This window comes from Phyllostomus discolor, chromosome 7 (assembly GCF_004126475.2).
Source record: "Phyllostomus discolor isolate MPI-MPIP mPhyDis1 chromosome 7, mPhyDis1.pri.v3, whole genome shotgun sequence".
NCBI classification, from domain to species: domain Eukaryota; kingdom Metazoa; phylum Chordata; class Mammalia; order Chiroptera; family Phyllostomidae; genus Phyllostomus; species Phyllostomus discolor.
This window is the reverse complement of record NC_040909.2, coordinates 128,749,066-128,773,270: the sequence shown is the minus strand read 5'-3', so window position 1 is coordinate 128,773,270 and position 24,205 is coordinate 128,749,066. Positions and strand designations below refer to the sequence as shown.

At 48.0% G+C, this 24,205-nt stretch overlaps 1 protein-coding gene across 1 annotated transcript in view; it reads right to left on the bottom strand.

Moving 5' to 3' along the window:
• Positions 1 to 24,205, bottom strand: part of FER1L6 (fer-1 like family member 6) — a 99,020-nt gene that overhangs the window by 52,396 nt on the left and 22,419 nt on the right. The window contains exons 11-18 of the mRNA XM_028533829.2: positions 20,739 to 20,847; positions 19,569 to 19,752; positions 14,677 to 14,797; positions 13,986 to 14,086; positions 10,659 to 10,749; positions 7,287 to 7,406; positions 5,705 to 5,857; positions 1,424 to 1,601 (exon numbers count right to left, since the gene is read on the bottom strand). Coding sequence (XP_028389630.1) covers positions 1,424 to 1,601; positions 5,705 to 5,857; positions 7,287 to 7,406; positions 10,659 to 10,749; positions 13,986 to 14,086; positions 14,677 to 14,797; positions 19,569 to 19,752; positions 20,739 to 20,847 — 1,057 coding nt within the window. The remainder of the gene's footprint in view (positions 1 to 1,423; positions 1,602 to 5,704; positions 5,858 to 7,286; positions 7,407 to 10,658; positions 10,750 to 13,985; positions 14,087 to 14,676; positions 14,798 to 19,568; positions 19,753 to 20,738; positions 20,848 to 24,205) is intronic.

Sequence of the window (24,205 nt, the reverse complement as noted above, 5' to 3'; positions counted from 1 at the left end):
TCTCTACAGGTAGTGTCTCTAGAAATGACCTGAAGGGGATGTTTCTCACCCAAAAACAAAATGCTAAAGACAGGATGGAAAACATCCAGGGACGGTGGAAATAAAGCAAGGTTTGGAGATTGTTTGCCCTATCAGTTACTAGCTGTGTGGTCTTGAGCAGTTTCTAAGCATCTCTGATACACCCTTTGTCCATCTGCAACATGGAGAAACCACCCAGGGTCGATGTGAGAAATAAAGTAGATCTTACGTAGAAAGCATAGGGCACCATGCTTGGCATGTGGTAGGTGCTATCTCCAGAAGCTTTTCTTCTCTAACTACTGGGCCCTTAGACTCCCCTGGCAGTCAAGGTCATCCAAGATCGGAGGAGCCTTGTGTGACACAGGAAGCCTGGGCTGTAGACAGGCCTCCCCGGTGTCCAACATGGGCTCAGTTTAAAGCTCAGCTGCAGGCAAAGTGAAGGTAAAACTGCTCTATGCTATCTGAACTCAGCAGCAAGAGATCCTGCAAATCGAATCAATTTGGAAACAGAAGCAAAATGCAGCTGTGAGCACTAATACTTACAACAACATTTAAAATTATATGGAAATGTAACCATGATGGTATTCATAGAAAATGTCTACAAAGGAGAAAGGATTACATAAGGCAACCTGAATTTCTAAAAGCAGCCAAGCCAAACCCTGGCTGGGTTGGCTCAGTTGGTTGGAGCATCACCCCATACACCAAAAGGCTGTGGGTTTGATTCCCAGTCAAGGCACATACCTAGGTTTCAGGTTCCATCCCCAGCTGGGGTATGTATGGGAGACAATGATCAATATTTCTCTCTCGCATCAATAGTTCTCTCTCTCCCTTTCTCTCTCTCCCCTTTCCTCTCTCCCTAAAATCGATAAACATATCCTTGGGTGAGGATTTTAAAAAAATAAAATTTTAAAGCAACCAAGCCAAGACACAAGCTAGAGAAACATGAGAGACCCTACTGATACCAGTTTCCATTGGGTCCTTACCAGGAAGTGTAAATGACGGCTGTTGCTAGACCAAAGCCCCAGGGCCACAAACAAGGAAAAATCTACTTCAATTCTACAGGTCACATCAACACAAGGTCTCACTGACATTCATATAAAACACACCTTTTGCTTAAAATTCAAACTTAATCTATACTGTCTGCCTACAAAGAAATGCCTGTTACTTTTTCTCCACTAACAGAAAAATATCGATGTTCATTTGAGATGTGTTAAATGACTTGACTTGATTGTTTTAGATCAGACATTGGAAGGTGAGGAAGAAAATTTAGAAGCTATATTAAAAGAAGGCAGATAAGTTGACCTTAAAATAAAGCACAAACAACACACGCATGTCCCCCCCTCCCTGTTTTCTCGGGGGCCCACCAGGGACACCCAGCGACCCGCTTCGCCCGTGCGCCTCCTACCTTGGTAGACCAGGCTGGCTGGAGGGTGGCTGGAGCCGGCCACTGAGGACGACACTTCTGCTTCATAGCCCGCTGGCAAGTTGTCCAGAATGGCGCCCGAGTGTCTGCTGGAGCCCAGCCACAGGTACACGTCGACTTTGGCTTGCACCGACCAGCCAGCGGCCCGTTTTCCAGGGAGCTGCGGAAAGGTTGCAAGGAAGCCCACCGCATTAATGAGAGCCGAGCGTGGGCCTTGTTCTTTGGGAAGTGAGGTCCTTCCTGGGTACCTAGGGACATGCCCGGGGGTATTCGGAGAGCAGTTCTCAGGAGCTCATCTTATAACAAAACGAGACCAATGACCCCAGTTGCCACAATGCACAGTTCCAGAGGCGGATTCAGGTGTAGTGGGGCCTGAAGCTTCAACAGGCACTGTGTTAAGCGCTGCTGAGCCTTGGGTCATGTAAATCTAACCGATAGGTATAGTCATTGCCCCCATTGCTCAGAGAGGTTAGGTAAGTTCCCAAAGAACCCTCAGCTTTTAAGTGACAGAGACAGGACTCAAACCCAAGAGAGATGACGTCAGACCTAGACCCTGGACTTTGAATCCCTACCGCCTGCCTCTTTCCTTGCTGAGCTGGAATCTGTCTCCCCAGACCTTCCAAGAGCCCACATGTCCAGCCACACCTCTACCCCTTTGCTTCATTCAGGAGAACTCAGATACTTCTTTCACAGGTCAGGCCTTCGTGTGCTTGGAGGAACCTACTGCCCTTCCATGTTCTCTCTTCCAGACTAAAACCTCCCATTCCTTCACCCCTTCCGCATGCAGTGGGGTTTCTAATTCCCTTCCCCATCGCCAGGGTCAGGAGACTCCTTGTCCCCTCTAAGGAGTCGCAGCTCCAGATCTGGCTGCATTCAGGGTTGATGGCAAGGCCTTCGCTCTGAGGATGACAACCTCTGCAGATTTTTTGACCCTTCTAAGTGCCTTTTCTTAGTATTTCTAAGGATTTTCAATCAGTACTGTCCTCTTTCTTTTACATCACTTCTTTCCCAGAGACTCACAAAATCCTGCAACAAGAGGCTACAACTTGCTCTGACTTTTCCAAGGCACCCAATGCGGAGCCCCTGAGTCTGAAACTGAGCATAGTTGTCCACTTTCTGGTCTTCCTCTGTGCGTGCCTTAAGTGGATTGTGAGCAACTCAATTCAGCAACTACTACAAGTGCCTCTAGGAACTGCTGACGGGGTGGGGTCAGGAGGGCATCACAAAGACCAAGACACAGCCCTGGCCTCCCTCCAAGATCTCACATCTACACAAGGAGGTCAGCTTGCATTCATTTACTCAAATGCAAAGTCAAGTGTAAGAGAGAAAATGCTACAGGAGCAGAAAAGAAGCGGTAGATGCTTCCATCCTTTCTTTAAGACTCGTATATTTCCCTGGGCTTGAATCAGTGTTATGGAGCTGGGCCAGCGGAGAAGGCACCCCGGGGAGAGGAAAGTGCAGAACAAAGATGCGGGGGCAGGAACTCACAGTGTAATACGGGCCGATGTTCAGTGAGTGGGTGCTTGCTCTGTGCCAGGGCTGGTTCTGCTAAGAGCTTTCAGAAAAGAGCAAGCTGGGACGGACAATGACCCAGACGAGGCTGAGGAAACCTGCTGGTTAGGTGGAGGGGTTTGGATCTGATTCTTTAGGGGATGGGATGCGTTCTTCATCCAGCTTACAAATAGCAGAAATGGTCCTTTTGTTGTCGGTAAAGACAACCACTCTGCAGCTTACAGTTCTCAAATTTGTAAGACAAATAATTCCCAGTTCATCACTTTAATGATAATAATAATAATAATAGCTAAGATGCATCAAGCACTTGTTTAATAAAACAAATATTTATTGAGAGCCTAAGGTTATTTTGTTGTAATAAAAGCAACCCCTCTGCCATTTGTAGACGTGCAGGAATTTTGTCAGTTCACAGTGCCGCCCCCAGTGCCTAAAAGGGGGCTTGGCACCCAGAAAGTACTCAGTAAATATTTGTTGAATTATCTATTTTTTTCTGATAATAATAATAGTAACAATATTTTTAACTTCACAGGCATTTCTAGCCTGGGTGTGTCTTCCCCGCCTCCCCCCTTCCCCACTCTGCTCTCTCTCATGAGCCGCTCTAGCCTGACCGACCCCGGCAACATTTGTTGAGAATAGCCTGGCAAGGCAGGGGTAACAAATGAGAAAAAATAAGGAAAGACTGCAAACGTGCATTGAAACACTGTGATCACCCGTGGATAAAAACTGCGTGAGACAGAAAGCTAAAGTCTTCACCTCTCCCATGCCCCGCCCACCTCCTTTGGGGGGCTGGCCAACGCCAGCTGGCTAAAACAAAGAGGAATCCTGGCCAGTCAGAAAAGGGAGAGGAAGATGCTGAAGCTGGTCCATCGGTATTAGTAAGAGCAAGGTTTGTCTGTCCTGCAGCAGTTTCACTCCCTGCTGCATCCAGGGGAGAGCTGGATGGAAAACTGGAGGCCTGAGAAGAAGAGACTGACCCGGCGGTGCGGAGCAGAAGCCAGGAGAGGGATGGCAATGAGAATGAGAAGGGGTGTCTGGAGTTAACGTCGGGTAAACCAGCACAGAGAGGCGACTCCAGGAGAAAAGGAAAGGAAGGCTGAGCGTCACCTTCCGGCTGGGCTCTGAGTGCACAGGAAGTTTCCTTTTAGTGATGAATGAATGTCCTTTCCTGCCCTTTGGCCACTAGGGGCGTTGTGGGCATGAGACAGAACCGGGAGACTGGTTTTGGGGGATGGTGCATTGGGCTGAGCTCAACGAATTCCGTTCCAGCATTGTTAGTAGCACTGCGAGTATATTTAAATTAGAGAAAAAGGAAGACCATGAAACCAGGGACCATCAAACCCTGGTTGCCATTACAGATTTACCATTATTTAGCCAAGCTCCGGAGAAGCAGGCACCTTCATTTCCTCTAGATTAATAGTCCCCAGACTGGGCCCCTGAGAATGGTGGCTTCCTAAAATTCACGCACAGCTCTCCTAGGCGAATCAGATCAGCAGGCCTGGGCTGTTGAAGGTGTTCCCTGACTGCAGGCCTTCTCAGAGCCTTCATGAGTGGCACTCCAAGGGATGGACTAACTACAACCCCCAGAGGTGCTTGAACAAGGAATGTTTATAGAACCACTTGAACCACAGTCGTTCCCTGGAACCAACTTTGAGACACCTCTGGCCTGGAGGTTTCAGATTGCCCTCCTTTGTCTTACTGCGCCTCCTGACACCCAGCTGAGACACAGGGGTGGATGGCAGGTGTGCGAAGACTTTGTCTCCCTGGTGTGGCTCGTCCTTTCTTTCAGATTGACTGATTCAGTGAGGAGAAGAGCATCCCCGCAGTCGGCAGGAAGGGAGTTAAAGGCATGGGGTGATGATCAAAACAGGACTAAAGATAGTTCTGCTGAGTCATCTTATTGAGATGTGTCATCCTGTCGGGACAATTGAATTCAACAGGATTTACAAAGCTATCTATCACCCGAGACCATCTGGGTGGTGAAAGCAAAATACAGATAAAGAAGTCAGCTATGCAGCCTCTGGCTTCATTTGCACTCTGTTCTTTGTTCTCGTTTTAAATAACGCCAGGATGCATCAAAGTATTTAGGAGGCGAGCAGCATGCTGCTGATTTTCTCGTATTTTTAGCATAGAGCCTTTCTAAAATGATTTGCTATTTTTAAGACAAATAAATGTTTCTTGTGACCCCAGAATTTCTTGGATGGAGCAAGTGGAAGAAAAATCCTGATGTTTGTGATGAGTAACTTGGGTAAAAAGTGTCCTTTTTCGGTTACAATCATTACAGGGGCAGAATTGTTCAAGTCATTTTCCACGCATGACAGATAACAGCACAAGGACCCCCAGGTACGCTGGGTGCGAAGGGGACAGAATCCAGGAATGTCCTCTGGGTGGGGGGTGCCCATCTGTCTGAATGCCCATGGTCACTGGGTGATGACTCTGGGTGATGCACGCTCTGTGTTCTTTATATGCAGGCACCCACTTATTCAGTCAAATGGGGGGGGGTCCTCAACACCCCCCCCCATTTGACTGAAGAACAGGAGACGCAGAAATGCTAACTATCATAACTTACTCAAGGTCACACAGTTAATAAGTATTAAGCCTGGCATTCTGTTATGGATTAAACTGTATTCTTTAGACCTTTGAAAGCTTTGGGGAAGAGTCAGAGATATGAACACACACTACGAATGCTGAGCAAACCGGGGGAAAAAACCCCAGAGATTTCCCATCTTTGAGTCAAAAATAGGGCAGACTTACTTTGAGGAAATGAGTTTTGATGGTTCCACAGTACTTGCCCATCTGCTCCCTGACGGGGGAGTAGAGCAGGTCTTTGGAGGCGATGCGGGCGTACGCGACCCTCTTGTTGTTGCTGAGCATCCAGATGAAGACGTCGGGGATGGTGTGCTGCGGCTGTAGGGGTGGAGGGGGTGGATCTGATGGGCCGGGGGTTAACAAGCGCATGCCCACAGTTCTCTGATCCTAAAACACCTCTGCAATCGAGCGGTGAAATGTAGCTTCTTTGACAAGAGAAAGCTTTGGGTCGTGAATTAGCAATCCATGTCAACACCATTTGCCAAATGCTCACTGTACTTTAACGATATGCAAATTGGACCAAAGGTTTGGCATCTTTAGTGGCCTGCTTTTCTCCATCTGTAGAACAAACATTTTCTACACTTTCCCATGGATTCCACGCCCCCCCCCCACCCCAATCTTGTAATAGTGATTTATCTTCAAGCATTGGGCCTCCTAAGAACCAGGTAACATTTCCAGAACATTCAAATTAAAAAATTCTATGAATGTCTTTCCGTTTACTCTCGGAAGGGAAAACAATTCCACATGGACTTTATACCTAAAATAGGATTGCAAGCATTTTAGCTCCATTTTAAGTGGCTATTCAGGAAAAACTTGACTAAATTGCACAGAAAATGAGATTTTAGAATTGAGCTAGTCAACATAGGAATTGCAGAGATCCCTGCCAAGAGGCCTATTATGATATGAGAGCTGGAAATGTACATTTCCGAACCCACGTAGCTACCGAGACAAAAGAGAAATGCAATGTCCTAAACTAGGCTGCAGCCTTGCTGGGCTGGAAGCGGTTGCTCTGTATGTTGACATCCCGGTGTAAGTGGCATCCTCCTGGGGCATCCCTTCTCCCCCGATGTGGAAGCAAACATTTTCCTGGCCCCAGGGCTGGTCAGTCACAGACCTGAAGCCCTGATGCCTGCTTTGAGCCTTCTGGGTGTTTATTAAAGTCCCTGCATCTGCTAGAATGACTGCCTGTCTCACTGTTTATTACGCCTGCAGAGAATGGCTGATTTACAAGAAATACAACTTTTGGTAACAACAGAAGCAGTAAACCTGTATCTCTTCCTGCAACCTTCCCACACAAAGCCCTGTGTCTGACAGAAGCAAATATCACTGTTAGATCATTCTAGAAATCCCCAGAAGACACTGGTGACAACTAACTTAAAAATGAAAAGCTGATTTAACCTTTACTGGCCGTGAGTTTAAATCCTCTGTTGAACACTTATCAAGGATCCTGTGCAAATTTGACTTTTCTTGAGTCCATTAAGGACTTCTCTTGAGTCCGTTAAGGGACATGCTTTTTATTTCTGCTGAATATTCAAGCTTTGTTTTTTAAAAACAGCAACAAAGCTGTAGCTAGTTGGCTTAATTTTAAAATCTCATTTTTCACCCCTCAACCAACGGCGCCTGCTCGGCCCTGCAGGGTTCAGGAGACGACACTGCTCCATCTCTCGTCCTTGTCAAACACTCAAATGCCGCCAGGAAGCCATCCAGTCTGACCTTCCAAATGAGGATTGCTGTTGGAGTTCATTACCTCATCCACAAGAAAGCGGATTTTTTCCACAAAATTTTGGGCTTCATGGATCATTTCATTGAGTGATAACTTTTTCTTCTGCTGCTGAATGATCCCCTTGGCCTTCTTGGCCATCACCTCCTAAAACAAGACAAGAATCAGTGCAGATCTTTCTAGAAGTCTGGACATCAGGCACTGCCCTGTTGCTGGAGGGTCCTGAAAGTGCGCATGAGCTCCACAGTGAGCCACTCATGGGGGCTGTTTCGGGGCCCCCCCACTGAGCATGCTGCTCCTTTAATAAAAATTTCATAGGAGTGCAGAGGCCGTGAATATCATCTCACTTTCCTTAAACAGATGAGAAGCTGAGGCTCAGAAAAGTCAGAAGTTTATCAGGGTTCCATAGCTCTGGTAGGCAAGGTCCAAATCTAGGTTTTCTGATACTAGCGACAACTATACAAATAGCTAAAATGTACTGAGCTCTTATTCTGGGCTGGACAATGCTCTTACTGTTGTATGAATCCTCCTGGCACCACAGCAACCTTAGCAACGAGAGTAGGTACTCTTATTCCCATTCTACAGCTGGGGCCATAGAGTAATGCGGCTCTGAGAGGTGAGCTGGAGTTGACCTCCAGCTGAGCCCAGAGTCCAAGCCCTTAGTTAACGCTTCTCACCACCTCTTCCTAGAGGCCTGGCGGATGCTGGCAGACCAAGGCGGCATCATTGAGAAATTCTGATGAGAAATTCTGCCAAGGAGCTCCGTATGGGTGATTGAAACATCTAAGAGTGTTTACTTTGATTCCTTCGCTCAGCCCGCATGTGTGTACTTAGGGAAGAGTCTCAAACACTTCACGGGGATTTCAAAGGCCCCGTGTGAGCTGGCCCTGCCTGCTCCCTGCTCCTCCCACGGGGCTTCGCTCTGTGGGCCCCGGGCTGCCCTGAACCACGCCGAGTGTGGTTTATTCTTCTAGACCGGGGTGCTGGGGGTTCCCTCTCCCTCAGATGTTCTTCCCAGGCTCTGCACAGCTGGTTTCCTCTCTTGCCTCAGCTTAAATGTCACCACGGCATTACAGCGCCTTTAAGAATTTCCTTCACTATCTAACCTCTAGTCATTTTCTTTATCTATTACTTCCCCGTTTACCTCCGTCTTCCCCACTAAAGTGTGAACCTCACTAGGACAGGGACCTCCTCTGCCTTGTTCTTACCAGGCATTCTCCTGGCACATGGCAGGTGTTAAAATAAATGTCTGTTAAGTGAGCCAGCCAGTCAATAAATTGCCAAGAAGAAAAATGACGGGTCAGACAGAGGGAGCAATTACATAAGACATCACCTAATAATTGAGGGTCCAAAATGGGGGGGGGCGTAGATGTTTGGAAGGGGAGTAATGGGAGATAAGGCTGGGGTACTAGGTCAGAATGAGAGAGTGGACAGCCCTGCCCCTCTGAGAAATTTGGACATTGTCCTGCAAATGATTAAGATCGCCAGTGATCTTTGAAAGCGACAGGGCCCTGGTCAGGTTTGCGTTTTAGAAAGCAGTTGTGGTCATGGCTAGGAAGAGGGATTAAATCAAGACTACTAAAGCAGTCCACAATGGAGACACAAAGGTGCTCACTTTGGGCAGTGATCCTGGGGAATGAAGAAGTGGGACAAGTCCCAGAGCCCTTAAGGGGCAGAATCAACAGGGCCTGGGGCCAGACTGGCTGTTTAGGGTGAGAGGAAAGGATCTGAAGGGGATTCCCAGGCTTCTCTTCAGAGCAACAAGTGTAGCGGGCAGTGCCGATTCAGGATGCGGAGCCAGGGTAGGTGGGAAGGTGAGTAGGACATGTGCATTTTTGAGTGTGAGGTGCTATGAGACAAGCAAGGGGCATGCCTGCTGGGAGGCTGGAAATACAGGTCTGGAGATGAGGAGGTAGGGCTGGACCACGACAGAGACAGTGCAACCATGAACTCGCTCGGGCCGAGGACTGTCCAACGCTGGGAAGACAGCAGGGCTCTGTGAGCGACAGGCAGGGATGATGCTGACAGACAGGGAGGGCGGTCAGGGTGCTGAGGAACTGGCCTGGAGGCAGATCCCCCCTACAGTGGGGGGGGGGGGGCCTCCCTAAGGCACAGACATGAGTGCACAAACCTCCACTTACATTTCTGGAGAGAAGGAGGGACCGGGAGTTTTGAGACTTGAGTATGAGTCTCAAGATGATGAGCAACTAGCTGTGACCTTTAAAAATCACTGAATCTCTCTGAATACAACTCACATTTTTCAACAATTCCTGGTGAGTCAGACACTGAGTAATTTTTCTTTGCAGAATTACCACGACCTCCTATAAAATGTCCCTTGCAGCCATCGCTGGACTGAAGGCAGGAGGTGAGATAAGCCAGGGCCTGATTTGGTCTGGCGTTTCTCGGTCACCCCTCATTCTGCAGGGACTGAGCACCCATCGGGCACCCCACACCGTGCAGGGGGGTCTCCACGACAGAGATGGGTACCAGCTACATCCCCGTTCTCAAGAAGTCCTTCCACCTTTTTAAAAAATACTTTTTATTTTAAAATTATAGCTGGTGTACAATTTTATATTAGTTTCAGGTGTATAACCCCATGATTAGACATTTATATAACTTATGATTACCCCCAATAAGTCTGACACCCACCTGGCACCACGGACAGTTATTACCATATTAACTGCATTTTTATGCTGTACTTTGTATCCCTGTGACTATTCTGTAACTACCAGTTTGTAACTCTTAATCCCTTCACCTCTTTCATTCACCTCCCCGCCACCCCCAAAATGTTCTCTGTGTCTATGAGCCTGTTTCTGTTCTGCTTCTTCATTTATTGTGCTTTTTAGATTTCACATGTAAGTGAAATCATCTGGCATTTGTCTCTGTCTGACTTATTCCCCTTAGCACAATGCCCTCTAAGTCCATGTTGTTGCAGATGGCACGATTTCACTCTTTTTTGTGGCTGATTCATGTGCCATTGCAAATGCGCACCACTCCAAGAAATGCTTACAACTCTGTTCTTAATGGGAGGAAACCAAGAAGAGGAAGCATAGTTATTTGCTTTGTTGTTGTTTTTGCTCTCTCAGCTTATGAGACAGAAGGTCAAGGGAAAGAGTCTACAGCCTTTGACAAAATACAAATACCAAGAAAACGAACAAGGGGAAATGCAGCAGGCTAGGACACAGGACTGGTGGGCTTCCAGCTCATTGTTGTAAACATCCAGTAAATGCTAGCTCCTTTGCAGGTCACATTTCCTTCTCACTTACGCCTCCATGTCACACAAGTGCATAACCTTGAACACCTTATCCTCAGGTAGCCTCTGACCTATGCCTTATCCGTGAGGGTTATTTTTAAAGCACGTTTCAATTCTCTTCCAAGTATAAATAGATTTTCACATACCAGCTCCTGCCAACAGAGCGTAAGTCGTTTCTTATCTAAAGTAGTTTGGTTCGGCATCTTGGGCTTTTTCTCTGCTTCAGAGATAAAGGCACTAGAAGAGAACAACAATTTTGAAACCTACTTAGGGAAAATTCATTTATATAATTCCTGAGATTTGTAAATATACTTTCTGCAACATAATGGCACAGTCGATGAAGTCACAGAACCAAGATTTTTCATTTCAGATTAAGCAGTGATGCACGGACTCCTCTGAGCAACAAAATGAGATTCTTTCTCTTATCTGGGAAAAAATGATGCCTAGACCCCACCGGAGGACAGATGTTCGTTTTTCCAGTTTCTTTCAGTACGTATCTGCTGTGACTGCTGTTCAAGTCCATATCAACACACACAAAATAAATCGGTTTGCCTTGATCTTACAAGTTTAACACACACCAAAGGTGCCTGAAAATTTGTTTGTAAAGCAAATATCTTAGACTCAATACTGGGATCTGTCTCCATGTTTTCTTAAAACTGTAAAAAGAACTCAATAGTCATTTTGAGGAATGGAGTTAAAAATGTGTTCAGTAGGAAAATGGTAAAAGTTACAAATGCAGCTGAAGAGACACAAATGGCTTTAAAATGGAGAAATGAGATAGTGCCCTAATCAGAGATAACTTAAATGCAATACCATTTCCATCTATTAAAAATCCATAAAGGACACAAGGGCAAAACCAAAGGGGGGGTAGGATCAAGGGGAGGAGGTGGGGATGGCTGGGGTGGGGGGGTGGTGGGGGAGAATGGAGGCAACCGTACTTGAACAACAGTAAGAAAAGTTAAAAAAGCATGATGGTCGTCCAGGCTGGTGAAGACCTGGGAGGCGGTCACTCTCCTCCATCCTTTGAGCAGGTACATTGTTAGGGTGTTTCAGAAGAGATTTTACAGCACCTGTCAACGTTTAAATGTCTACATAACTTAATTCCAATTTTCACCAGAATTCTGTCCCTCAAAAATACCTGAACAGTTTTGTAAGTATATGTTTACAAAGCGCTGTTTACTGGGGCATCATTTACAGGGGCAAAGAGATGGCAAGAACTCCAATCTCAGGGACTAGTCAACACGCAGCGAGTGAGGGTGACAGGGACAGCCTGCTCTAGAGAGATGCCCGTGATGTATCGTTGGGCCAGAAGGCAAGCTGCTGAACAACGTGCATGCTATCTTTCGTGAAGAAACAGAGTATTTTTATGGATGTACATGTTTGCCAGTGCTCAGGAAAAAATACAAGAGGAAAATTGACACTCCTCTCTGGGGAGTGGGATTGGAGAAATAATTGAGGGAACTTTTACTGGTTACATTCCCGCACTTTTCCTTTTCTGTAAGATGGGCCTGTAGTGCTTCCATGATGAAAAAAGTCCGTTACAAAAGAGACGACAGGGCAAGTCCAGGCTGCCGCCCCTGCCAGTGCAGGCCCTGCACCAGAGCCCTGCCTGTGGGCAACGGGGGCCTCACTGGAAAGTCTCTTTGGATTTCTGGTCCAGTCACATTTCCTCTTAATTTCTAAGAGGAATTAAAAGGATTATATTTTGAGGAGCGAGTCTTGTTTTCAGACGTCCACCTCCCCTAGAGGCACAAGGAATTTCGGTCCGTTCCACCTCCAGGACGGACCAGCCCGGGGCGGTGTGAGGGGCACTTCTGACTTGTCTCTCTGCCTTCCTCGCAGCAGGGGAAACAGCTTATTTCCTCATCTAAATCGGGGTAGATGACCGCAGCACGAGTTTCTGGTCACTCCTCTTCCAGACCCAGCCTGCTGCCAGCAGGGGGCAGCCTCCTCGCCTCCATGCAGCAAACTGTCTGTCTCAGGGGACAGCCCCAAAGGCCAGCTGCCCCACCCCAAATGGGCTATGGGGACCAGGAAGCCCGCCCTGGCCGCAGGTCCAAGCTGCTTTCTCAACCCAGGTTTACCAAATCCAAAACTAACATTTTCATCTCTGCCTGGCCCCTGTGAATATTTTTAAGTTGATTACAGACGTGAAAGAGGAATGATCATTGCCCCCAGGAACCCCCAACATAGAAAAGCTATTGAGCTATTAATCTGCCCAGAAACAGTGTCTAAAAATATGAGCTCGTGAAGCTCTTTGAAGATGCTTAAAAGGAACCGCGGGCGGCATTTAGCTCACAGCAGGAGTAGCACTGACATATACACTGCTTCTGCAGTGTAAAACAAGAAAGAAATTCAAATAGAAAAAAACTACATATTTATTTGTTTGCTTTCCTTTTTTTTTTTTTTTGGAAGTAAAAATGCTTGGGTAGTTGAGATATCAGGAAAGCTAGAACTGAAAAAGCAGAACACCATGGCAGGGGAAAGCAGGGGAAAGGCCAAGTCAAGGAAAGCGTATAAAGGATCCAAGGTCAAGGACAACAGTGTGGGGGGGGGGGGCGGGGATTGAATGTGGGAGGTAGGTAGGCAGGGCAGGGGAGAGCAATGGGGGAAAAATGGGAACAACTGTAATTAAACAACAATTAAAAAAATAAAATAAAAAACAGAACACCGGAATTTTGCTGTCCCCTATGTACTAGTTTGTGCCGTCCATCCACTGCACGATGTCGGGAGAGGCAGGCTGGAGACGCCCACTGGGCAAGGACTTCAGGCCAATTTCCAACCGTCCACTACAAAGGACCGGAAGTCCTCCCTCCAACAGTCTGTGAAGAGCGGAATTCTGCAAGTAACCAAGTGAGCGCTGTTGGAAGCAAATCCTTCCTGGCCCAGCCTTGAGCGAACTCGGTCAAGGCCTCAAAGGCAGTCTGTGAGAGGTTCGGGGCGAGGGACCCCGCTGTGCCCATGGAAGCTGTGAGATCATAAATCCTGTGTTAAGTCACTAACTTGGAAGGTTACTTGTTAGTCAGTATTTAGTGCTGACACACTACTTTTGCATCTTTGATTGTATTGTGCACCTCCTGGCCAAAAAAAAAAAGAGTCATTAATTGCTCCTTATTAATGTGTTATATGACAAGTTCTATTAAATAGTATTTGATATAGCGTATCCACCTCACTGTTGGTATAATTATGGAGCATCTACCAGATGCAAAGAACCATGCTGGGCACTGCTGGCGTTTTTCTTGTTTCATAAAGCATCTCAGCAGTAAGTCCTGATCTCTCCTTTCTTTCTCCCTTTGCTTTATGTTTCAGTTGCTAATGTCTCAGGAAGCAACCGTAATCCCTCTAGTGCACGCTAAGTTCCCGAACAAAATAAAGATGGGTGTAACCCATCTGAATCCATGTGAAATGGACCATTTTCGAAGATAATTAACAGCCGACTCCATACGAGCTCAGCACCCACACGCAGCTGGTACCTGCTTTGACTGATGAAGTCGCCGAGCACCGTCTTCATCTTCTCCTCCGGTGCTTCCTCCGAAACCTTGACCAAGGCTCTCACCTCTTCTATGCTTTCCTCCTGGAAACAGACCACGGAGGTGGAGAGAGGACTGATGGGAATGGGACCTCGTGCTGGAGATGCCCATTGTAACATCCCAGAAACAGTATTTAGCTATTTTTTTGTTTATTTTAGAAACGAAGATTTCCTCTGTTTTCTCATGCCTGAACTGGGAGATGTTACTGCAGGCTGACTCTACATCTTTCTTTTCTTCACTGGATTTGGGCCTGATCTTGTAGAAAATTGTCCACCATGTGAGGGACTCAGGATTTTACACTAGTTGAAGCCAGGCTCCACCAGTGTCGTGAGAGAGCTGTCAACACCTGCCCTGTGGAGATCAGGAGTACAGTCTGCCTTAGGTCCTACATCAGTAAGAAGCAGAGCAGGGATCTGAATTCGGATAGTCTGATTTAAAGTCCAGGCACTTTGCAAAATGTATCCTCATTCCTCTGGGTCCATGTGGTGGAAGAGGCCTGTGTCCTCCAAATGCAACAACCCCAATGTATTTGTATTTAAACCGAGGTCTAGACCTTCTCCTGGGTGGATGAAAAAATCTCTCTACCTCCAGCTTCCCAATGTTCCAATCCATCACCTGGCAGGCAGTCACCTACCAGCAAGTCTGCCATCTTCTCCAGCATGTTGGACCAGTACAGCCTGAACGTCTGGTCCCCCCAGGAACTGGTGAAGTAGACGCAGGGCTTCCTGGCCTCAAATGGCAAGTAGTTGTAATTCCTGTGAATATACATTAGGTCTGGACATTAGTTGGCAATCAGCATTTTTCAGGCAATTCTAGCCACCTACTCATGTTTTGTATGTTCTCTATGGGGTGGACGAAACTATCAAACTATTAATTCCACACTTAGCCTATACTTGGGGACTCATGAACAATAACCAAGGAACAGGTATGTGGCCACAATGGACGGTACTAACAACTACTGCCATCACACCCAGGGCAAAGCTTAGAAATCATCACCAGAGGGCAGGATTCATCAGGTAAGCCTTCTTCAAGGAAGTAGGTTGTTAACTGAGAGAGGAAAGTGTGTGTGTGGGGGGGTGGCGACTAACATTTCCCTTTAATGTCTATATGCTAGGCAATGGGTAAGGATCACTTAAAATAACAGATGTATTTTGTAAGCTGAAATTTCCAGAGAAATGTAGGAGGGTAATAATAGTATTAAGGAGGATTAAGGCATGTGCCTTAAACTTCAGTATTCCATGGCTTGCTTGCCATTCTTTCATCCACCCATTCATCCACCCATCTACCCATCCATCCATCCATCCATCCACCCACCCATCCATCCATCCATCCATCCACCCACCCATCCACCCATCCACCTATCCATCTACCCATCCATCCATCCATCCATCCATCCACCCACCCATCCACCCACCCATCCACCCACCCATCCACCCACCCATCCACTCACCCATCCATCCATCCACCCACCCATCCACCCATCCATCCATCCACCTATCCATCCACCCATCCATCCATCCACCTATCCATCCATCCATCCATCCATCCATCCACCCACCCATCTATCTATCCCTCCATCTGATATGTATCATTACCAGGCATTAGTGCTAATAATATAGCTGACTCAGTTGGCTAAGAAGGGACAAGAGAGATGTCGAATTAGCTAGAAGGGGAAACGTAGAGCTACAGAGAATGTTGGAGGTGACAGTTGGGTACGCTTCCATGTGGGTGAGAAAAAGACAGTTAACAGGATGAGACTGAAGACAGGAGAGAGGGAACGAATTTGTAAATTCTAGTTCCCAAGGAGGCAAGGAATGAGAGTGAAGGCCGTTGGGGTAGGAGAGGTGGTAGCAAAAAGGTGAAGTTCCCTGCCTCGTGACAGCTACATGTTTAACTAGGCTTCCCCCCACACCCCTGCAACTTTCCCACAAACGCCCAGGTCTGTGTGAAAAAATGTGGAGGAAAGGCCAAAGCAAATTTCTAGGAATGGGTGTGGTGGGACAGACAGGTGGCCGTGATAAATATAGACAGTGCTTGCAGTCACATGTTTATGGGGGTAGGGGGGAGAGAGAGGGAGGGAGAGAGAGAGACAGAGAGAGAGACAGAGAGAGAGAGAGAAACAAAGGAGGAGGAGGAGGAAGAGGAGGCAAAGTTGTTTCATTTACATTCCAAAAAGCTAAAGAGAATGTTAGCCTGAAAGAATGCACGATTGTTGTTTTTTTTTTTAGCTCTTCAACCCAGATTTCTTTTGGAGATCACGCCCTGTGATCTGTTCTGCAGAAAATAAACCAGCGGGTGTCCATTCAGCAGAGAAGCCAAATAAATTCTTGGCAGAAACTAAGGTTGTTATTACAGCAAGAAAACAAAAAATAAAATGGGAGGTTAGAATCAAAATTGCTTTTGTCTCTTTTTAAAATGACTCCACTGAGAATCCTGTGACTGAGTAAATTCCCTCTTGCGTTGTACTTTGTTTCAAGGTTTCTTCGGTTTGGATTATTTTGTGCTAATGATGTTCAAGGCCTTTGTCCCTTTGGCTCCCAGGGTCCTCCTGGCCTTACTGTGTCTGCAGGGACCAGGATGCTGTGGCTTCTCAGGTAAATTACAGTGCAGATGGAGGGCAGCAGGTGGGAGGGCACCACATTGCCAGTTTGAGCAGCTGCCCTGACACACGACCAGACTTCTGACTGTGGGCGAGGGTAGGCCTGGAATCCTGAGAATCAAATGATCACCCATCGTTAGGTGTCTTGTGCTCCAGCCTCATTCCTGAGCTCCAGCCCAACACGTAAATTATGTGTGAATGCACGCGCTTTGCAAAACCGGGAAGCCCCGAACACACACACAGTGGTGTTTTAAGTGCCACGTTAAACCACCCCTTACAAGGTGGTATTTTAATGGAAGCAACAGTCAAATAAATCGTGTATATGCGTATGTATAGTATATAAAATACTGTATGTATGTGCATGCATGTTTGTGTGTGCGCACCTATGTAGAGGTCTATTATAAACATAGGCCCCTTTGATTCAGCTGCCGCTACTCTGGCTTGCCATTGTGCAGACAGAACCTCAATGCGGTGACTGAGAGATACACGGAAAGCCCCCAAAATACCAACATGACTTCTTTTGGTCTCCTCGAGCCAGCTGGCCAGCACTCATGTGAGTGCATCCAAGGGTGCCTGGGGACCTCTGCTGTGCTCCCTGGCCCTTCCCACACTCTACCCCCTGACACGGTCATCAGTGGTCACGAACAGGCTGGTCCCGTGAGGCACGGGAGGTTCTCGCTGCCTGGCCCCGGTGAAAGGACGCAGGGCACTTCCGAGGAGTCTCGGAGGAGGGGGGGCAGATCCCGTTACAGGATCCACCATTGACGTTCTCAGTTTTAAAAGTGGACAGAGAAGCAGCTAAGGGACTGGGGGATTTGGGGTTCTTTTGGGGGTGTGTAAAGGAGGATAGACAGCCAAGCGTGGCTACATGGGAGCCAGAAAAGGCCCCAAAGAAGAGGGCCCATGGAAAGGGGGTAAGGTGGTCACTGGGAGGGGGAGTGGTCCATGAGAGGGACAGGACCTCGTTAGAAAACGTGGGGTATGCTCAAAAACAAGAGGGCAACAGCTTTTCACTTACTCCTTCCTACTTCATCCCAAACACTCTCTCCAAATCCCTTAAGCCCCTTCTCACCCTTTAGGATGTCACCTTTTCTGTGACCTTCCCCAACTCGTCACCTCCTCCCAAGGCAGAGTCAGCCACCCACTCCCCCTCTGTGCTTCCAGAGTGCCCTGCGCCCACCCTGCTGAGAGCAACACCTTGACTCGTTCTGAAACAGTCAGGGGCTGCCAGGAGCCGGGGATGTGAGTCAGCACGGAGACGCGCAGGTGCACAGGGGTAACGTGGGCCCCGCCCTCAGAGTGCTCCCGGTCTAACCGGGAGACAGACCGGCAGAGAGCAGGTCTTCCTGCCGTGTCCGTGGCGCTCGGTGGAGGTGAGTATAAAGTTCAAATCAGACTGGAGATTCAGGAGAGGGAACTTGACCTTCCTCTTGAAGGTCCCTGGGAGCCAGCGGTTCTGAAGGGGACCTGTGGCCTGGCACAGGGAAGGGCAGGTTTGAAAGGACCAGAAGCAGCAGTCGGGGGGACGGCCAGGGCCGCCAGACGGCTGGAGAAGAAGTGGGGTGTGGGGAGGGGTGGCTGGAGGAGAAGGTAGAAAAGCAGATGGGGACTGAAACACCAAGTCGTGGCCCTGACATTAGTCCCGAAAGCCACTGGCAGCCAAAGGATGGTGTCAGCGAGGGGAGCCACTGCTTCAGATAGACAGGTTGGTAAATTCTCGAACATCCAAGGCAGGTGAAAGGTTTTTAGAATAATGCAGGAGAAGGTGCCGACTGCCAGGATGAAAGACACAGCAACAGATACAAGCAATACTTAAGATCTAGAGTCAGCCAGGCTTTCTCTCTGGCTGGACGTGGGCGGGGAGGGACAGCAGAACAACTGACAACCTTGCAGCTCTGAGGACTAGGAGGGCAGCGGGGTCACCCGTGAGCTGGGAAAGTCGGGGAGAGAAGCAACGTTGCCTGTGCTGACAGTGAGCCTGGGGGACGATGCATGGGGACCCCCGAGGGGAGGGGTCTGGGCCTGCTGCTGCTCAGGAAGGAAGGCCGCCTGGGGAAAGAGATGGTGAGCCCGAGTCTTCCTCACCGAGGTGAGAAAGCCATGGCCCATGCCGGAGCGAGAGTCTGGATGGAATAGAGCAGCAGAGAGAGGAGCGGGCCGGTGAGGCGGGTCCAGGCTGCTGGCACATCAGTGAGAAACACAATGGTCTCTTATGGAAATCATGCAGACAGGGGCGTTTTTACTCCTAGCACGGGGCTCAGACACAGAGGACCTCACTGTGGGTGGCCTTCCCTTCTCGCAAGTCACTTGGCTGGTGCTTGAACCCCCTTCTGAAAACAGAACTCTGTCATCTTACTTCTCTCAGCACATTGAAATTTTATATGGATTCAAGGTGAGTGAGGATACACGTAGGTGTCCCCACGGTTCTCTGAAATAGTCTTTTCTGGCAGCTAGCAATTGTTTTGTGTTTTGTTTTTTTAGTTCTTCAGTTGGACTGTGGCAAAACAAAATAAGAGATGCTGTATTTAATAATGCCAGTAAACTGAGTTTACATAACAGCAGAGAGCTCCGATGAATATAACAACTGTTAATAGGATGTGGACTCAAATGCTAAATTCTGACCTTCCTACCCTACTGCGCATCATCGTTCTAGAATAAAGGGAGCTACAGATCTATCTGGGCATGCCGACCATCCTCGTGGCTCTGCCCCGACGTGAGTTACCGATGTGTCATTTGGAGAGTTGTTGACATGTCACTAAGCATTCGGTAAAGCGGTACTTACCGTGTCGCCCAGATTTGTGCCTACTCCCATCACCGAAATAAAAAATAGCCATGCTTCCCGTTTCAGGGAAGCACTGAAACGAACCCTGCCGGAAACCGGTGGGACTCCCACCGGCGGGAACCGCTGCGTCTGCTGTGCCTCCTACCTGTTCCCTTCCGTCACGAGGGGCTTCTCTGGGCGAGTGGTGGAGGCCATGGGGACGGCCGCCTCGGGGGCTGCGCCCCTTTCTCCTTCCTGCAGCAGCGGAAGGGCGTCTTCTTCAGCCGACTCCGCCGACTTCTTCTTGCTCCCGTGATGGGACCCTCCATCGATCAAGTTCCCAAAATTACCTGCAGAGGCAGTAGCGGGGGGAGCAGGGCCAGGTGTCAGCCTGCAAGCAGCACCAGGCTGCTTGACAGAAGAAACCCAAGTTCACGTCCTCCCAGGGCCCAGCAATTAGATCTCATTATGCAGGTGGGAAGAGCTTGGTCAGACCAAAAAGAAGATTGACAATGACAATGAGCCAACATCGACATCCATGCTATGTTCTCATTTGTGGAAGAAAAAAAAAAGAGTTACAAATTAACCGGATTCCATCTCCCTTTCTTTCAAAACTTTTGGGAAGTTTTGAAGCAGAACTTCCCAAATGTGATCAAAGCCTTCTGTGAGGGAATGTCCTCTCTTAGAATGGGTTTGCGCATCAGCCCAGGGAGACTGCAGGGGTTATAATAACAGCTTCTACTGTATGCATGCCCTTTGCCTGCACTGACTCACTGAACCCTTGCAACAGCTCTGTGAGAAGGTATCATCGTTCCTGTTTCACAGATGGAGAAACTGAGACCCAGAGAAATTAAGTGAGCCTCAGATAATGGAGCCAGGGTGACTAGCCCAAATCTGTCTGAATCCAAACTATATATCTATCTATCTATCTATCTACTTTTACATATTTATTTATTTATTTTTAGAGTGGGGATGGGATGGAGAGAGGGAGAGAAACATCAGCGTGTGGTTGCCTCTCATGCACCCCATACTGGGGACCTAGCCCACAACCCAGGCATGCGCCCAGACTGGGAATCAAACCAGTAACCCTTTGATTTGCAGGCTGGCACTCAGTCCACTGAGCCACACCAGCCAGGACCCTTAATAATATATTTTCTAAAGTGTGAAAATAAATCTATCCCTTATGCAGTGACACAAGAGTGGGAAGGAACTGTTGTTTTCTGAGCACTGTCATTCACAGGTAAGGCCCTCACTCACTCACTCACTCACTCACTCACTCCAGAAATGGCTGCAAGGCCCCGGCCCTGTGCCAGGCACTGTGCTGGCCTGCACTCACCAATGGAAACTTCGAAGCTGATGGGTTTATCTCCAATCTTCCGGTCAATCATGGTAGCTTCAAAAAATGCTCCAAAGAGTAAAAATTCCTCATATTTTTCTGGTACAATCTATAGAAAGAGAAGACATGGGTGAGACAGGCCTGGTGTGTGTGTGTGTGTGTGTGTGTGTGTGTGTGTGTGTGTTGATCACCAGGGGGCCGAGGCTAACCTGGTGCAGAGTCATTTACAGGCATTTGCGTCTCAGCATCAGCCTGAAATGGCACCTCATTTCCTCACTAGTCAGACGAGCAGGAACGAGGACCTGCAAAGCACACACTCAACATTCAGCCATTTATCTAAAATGATGTGGTCTCCACCTTCAGAGCTCCTGCCTTGCAATAAAAAGTCTTTTTCGACATTTATGTTTTTAATGTTTCGATTACAGTTGACATTGAATATTATTTGATATTAGCTTCAGGGGTACAGCATAGTGGTTAGAGATTTATGTAATTTACAGAGAGACCCCCCTGCCCAGTCTAGCACCCACCTGGCACCGTGCACAGTTATTACAATATTATTGACTGCGTTCCCCGTGCTGCAGTTCACAGCCCACAACTGCTTGGTAACGGCCAATTTGTGCTTCCTAATCCCTTCACTTTTCCCACCCAGCCTTCCGACCCCCCTCCTCTCTAAAAACAATCTGTTTGTCCTCTGTATCTAGGAGTGTGTTTTAATTTTGCTGGTTTGTTTATTTTATTCTTTGGATTCTACATAAAAGTGAAATCATATAGTATTTGTCTTTGTCATTCTCTGTCCGACTTATTCTACTTATCATGGTACCCCCTAGGTCCATCCATGTTGTCACAAATAGTAACATTCCAGTCCTTTTTACAAGAAATCATATTCCATTGTACACACAACCACATCTTCTTTACCCAATGTCTACTGATGGACATCCTTTTAACTTTAAAGGATAAGCTTGGCGTTTGTATCTTTCTAAGATGTTGCTGTGAACCAGAGACAGGGGCTCACCTGCTGGTGGGCGGGCATTCAGAAAATAGAAAACCAAACATGAGATACTCAGAGTCTCAGGATTAAACTCTTACATTGGAGCATAGTTGCATGGATTATACAGGAGGGCCACATGCATTATAGGTGTTCCTCTGAACAACCTTGGGAGGTTAACATTGGGATTGCTCCCATTGTATAGACAAGAAAACTGAGGATACTAAAGCTTGAGGTTGAGTCAGTAACCTTCCCAGGTATTCTGACCAAAAACCCAGCCCTCTTTGAATTCTGACATGTGTTAAATCAATGTCTTGGTGCTTGATTCAAAGTCAGACTCTACTCCCAGAAATGACAAAAAGTCCAGATTAAAGGGGTGGAGGGTTAGGCACTCACACAAGTATCAGCCGGTCAAGTGCGTCCAGCGTGGGCTATGTGCGCTGTGGCTGCTGCCCTGAGGGGTCCAGGCCCCAGAGGCACGACCATGTAGATTGCTTTTACATTGAAAAGGGCCCCCAAGTTCATCTGCTCCAACCTCCACCTTTCACCCGAATAAACTGGAGCCCAGAGAGAGCCAGGGGCTTGCCAAGATCACACAGCAAGTTAAAGACTGCCCACATTCTGAAAGACTGGGCTGTGGCAGGTGTTAACCTAAAAATAAAAAGCCAAAACGAGAGGCAACAAGTGCTTATTCGAGATCCAAAAGAACTGCAACTTTGGGAAGCCTCATTCAAGCAGAAACCCAACTAGTGTTCCAATTATAGGGTGGAGGCCAAGGGTTTTGAAGACAAAGGGAAGGGAAATAATTGCATACACAGAAGAAAGGGATTTCTATTGCTGTGAATAACCTAAGTTACTCTCTAGCTGTACATGCTGGTTACTGAGACTAAAGGATGTCCACCCTTCCCAGTCCCTGTGATAAGGGGGTCTGCTTTCCTGTTAGTTCCGCAAACATTCATTTGGAAGACAGTGCTGCTCTGGCCCAGTCCAAAGGTTATCTTGCCCAATTCAAACTTTCCTAAGGTTCAGGGAAGGAATAAGACGTAGGAAGCTGTTCCCCTGACTCCATTTAAAAATGGCTCTACTCACGCCAACCTTTCCCACAGGTCCCAAGACGGGAGCCTTCCCAAGATAACACAGAACTATTTACAAATGACTCCTATTAACATGGAACAGGCTGGGACATGGGGACATAGCATCACATTCTGAGCAAAGAGGCTGAATGAGCTAGAGGCCTGTAGTCTGTGCTTCCTGGCTTTGTGGCTGGATTTATTATATTCCATGGAAAAAAACAATAAGAGTCCTCTAAGGATTAAAGCAACTGTGGCCTCAGAGGTTAAGAGCCCCTTTCAATCAAGAACCACAAACCCTGACGCTCAGAGAGCCAGAGGGTTTCCACACCATTAGGTGAAGGTCACCCCTTCCTTCCCACAGGAGCCTCCTGTGTTCTCACAGCAGCAGGAACCGTCTCTGTGGACCAGAAGACACTGGACAGGGTGGGGGCCCGGGGCGGGCCCTTAGTCACAGAGCACACACCCCTCCCACCTGCAGCCGCTGCATCCGCGGCTGTAAACCGGCCACTTATCTCGCCCGCCGCAGGCCAGGTGTACTCTCTGGGAGGAGGGTACAAATGACTCAGACAGCTGGAGGGAATGTAGGCTCTCTGGCCTGGAAGGGTGACAGCAGGCTCCATAGCCGGACAAACCCTCTTTAAATCCCAACTCTGCTGCTTCCCAGTTGGTGGCCTTTGGACAGTGTCGGAGCGCCATCTTGGAAGGTGAGCAGCTCCGGCCCAGCCTCCCACGGGCTGCAGCCCCTACCAACATTTTTTTTAAAGATTTTTATTTACTTACTTTTAGAAAGAAGGGAAGGGAGAAAGATCAACGTGAGAGAGACACCTCAATTGGCTGCCTCTCACGTGCCCCCTACCTGGCCTGCAACCCAGGTATGTGTCCTGCCTGGGAATCGAACCATTGACCTTTTGGTTCACAGGCCAGCACTCAACCCACTGAGCCACAGTAGCCAGGGCCCTACCAACATTTTGATGGAAACCTCATAGAGATTCTGAGCCAGAACCACTAAGCTAAGTCATTCCCAAATTCCTCACCACAAGGAAAATCAATGTGTGTTGTTATAAACTGCTAAATGCTGGGGTAATTTGCAGAAAACACTGACCACAAACATGAATCCAAGAGGAGGAGAGGAGGGAGGAGGGAGAAGGGTTTGAATGATGCCGGAGTTTCCCCCTCCCCTATCACCTTCTACACAGTAGCAGACATGGCCCACCTGGGCCCTGAAGAACAATGCACACCCTCTCTACATGAATTCCCCGCCACTCCTGCTTTCTGCTGGAATTAGCTTTTTCAGATGACCTCAGCCAAATGTCTTGGGGATGCTGACCTGGGTTAAGGAAATCTTCTGCCAGCCCCTTTCTGCTTGGCAATCCCTGTTCAGAGAAGGACGGCCAGTCCTGACGGCAGAA